Below are 2,082 nucleotides of genomic sequence, written 5' to 3' on the forward strand. Positions count from 1 at the left end.
TGCACCTAAATATAAACGGTACCGGCACCCAAAATGAGTACCGGCATCCATAACAGTCCAAGTCAAGCACGGCCCATGTTGTACTCTCCTATTAATGCAGGTAATGTTCATGGAAGTATTGGAGCCTCTTCTCTCTCATCAGCTCATCTCTGCAGGTGAACATCACACCACTCACTTCATTAATGAGAGAAAATGATGAGGATCTTTTTAAGATGGATACTTTAATAGGACTAGCTGTTAGAACACTCTGCAGTTACAATTATTCTTAATAACACCAACCCCCAAGAGCTGCAGTTAATAATTACAGTACCCAATGAGATTGATAAATATCATATTAATAAAGACCCATGCACTTTTTTTTTTTACCATAACCATGCTTTATTAATACCAATGTGATTAAAAGGATACACACAAACACACAAAATTCAGCATCACACATTTTCAACTGTGGCGCTCTTCCTCTTAGCATTGGTAGAGCTTGTTGACCTTCAGGACGTCAAGGTCGGACATGCCCAGTCTCTGTCCGATGGCCACTGATGAGTCTGGGATGGGAGTGATGGTTTCCTTTCCGTAGTCGTTAGTGAAAGCGGTTCTATCGTAGTGCATGACAGAGGAGTAGTCGTATGGAGTGTTCAGGTTGTTGGTGTCCTGCTTCTGGAAGTTATCGACGGCGTAGTCATAGATGTATTTCCAGTTGATCCTGATGTACTGGTCACGATCGCTCCTGGTGTGCTCGTGGTGGAAGCCCAGGGAGTGAAGCAGCTCATGCTGGATGATACCATGTTGAACACAGCCGAACTGCGCAAGAGACAATGTCTGCCTGTCCCCAACAGTTCCCACAGAACCAAAACACCCGCCACTGCTCTGAATGTTCAGGTAGGCAGTCTGTGTCTTACGTGGAATGAAGCGGATGCAGGTCTTGCCATGGAAGTACTTCATGGCCGTCTCAATAGTCTCCACCTCCAAGCTGGAATATACAGTGCTGAGGATGTAAGGCACGTATACCAAGCCGTCGACCGACTTCCTCCAGAGACAGCTGTTCTGGCTGCTGAAGCACTTCATGGCATTCCTGGTTTTAGGAGCCAGAATGTCTCCTTCCAGCAGCAGCTCATTGGTTCCATTGTTCGACTCCAGGATCGTTGAAGTGATGGACACATGGTCCGGCTCATCATGGACCTCATTTTCACTGGCCTGTGATAGGCCCAGCAGCAGCAACAGAAGCAGACTAAGAGTGGGTCTGTGGTCCATCTTTAATTAGAGTGTTGAGTTCCTTTGGATGGATGGGTCCTTGGCTTTAGCTGTGGAGGTTCCTTAGATGGCTCCTTCACCTAAGCTTGATGCCAGTGTCCTGTCAGAGCTGAGTTTATATACAGCTGTCCCATAGGTGTGACTGTGTAGGATTAAGGGTTGGGGATGATGCTCACTGTCTTGGAAAAACAACTGAAGGGAGTACTCCACAACCTACCCCACTGTTTCAACAATTCATCTGTGTGGGTCAAATTACATTACACTTCAATTTCTTGAGGTAGAAGTCGTCTCCATTACAATCACATATCCAGGATCAGATTACCTCACTGTCTGATCATAACATTAACCATAAAGGGGATCAGATTACCTCACTGTCTGATCATAACATTAACCATAAGGGGGATCAGATTACCTCACTGTCTGATCATAACATTAACCATAAAGGGGATCAGATTACCTCACTGTCTGATCATAACATTAACCATAAGGGGGATCAGATTACCTCACTGTCTGATCATAACATTAACCATAAGGGGGATCAGATTACCTCACTGTCTGATCATAACATTAACCATAAGGGGGATCAGATTACCTCACTGTCTGATCATAACATTAACCATAAGGGGGATCAGATTACCTCACTGTCCGATTATAACATTAACCATAAGGGGGATCAGATTACCTCACTGTCCGATCTGTCCACCTTAATCCCATAGAAAATCTGTGGAGGGAGCTGATGGTTTGAGTTGCCAAACGTCAGCCTCGAAAACTTAATGACTTGGAGAAGGTCTGCAAAGAGGAGTGGAACAAAATCCCTCCTGAGATGTGTGCAAA

The 2,082-nt window shown here is 45.0% G+C and overlaps 1 protein-coding gene across 1 annotated transcript; it reads right to left on the minus strand.

Moving 5' to 3' along the window:
• Nucleotides 1–462: 462 nt before the first annotated feature.
• Nucleotides 463–1,248, minus strand: LOC311102079 (low choriolytic enzyme-like; the record flags this gene model as incomplete). Its single annotated transcript, XM_084143297.1, has 1 exon — nucleotides 463–1,248. The coding sequence occupies one exon, from the start codon at nucleotides 1,246–1,248 to the stop codon at nucleotides 463–465; it is 786 nt and encodes a 261-aa protein (XP_083999423.1).
• Nucleotides 1,249–2,082: the final 834 nt, after the last annotated feature.

The sequence above is a fragment of the Coregonus lavaretus genome (assembly GCF_964263955.1).
Source record: "Coregonus lavaretus genome assembly, chromosome: 26".
NCBI classification, from domain to species: Eukaryota; Metazoa; Chordata; class Actinopteri; order Salmoniformes; family Salmonidae; genus Coregonus; species Coregonus lavaretus.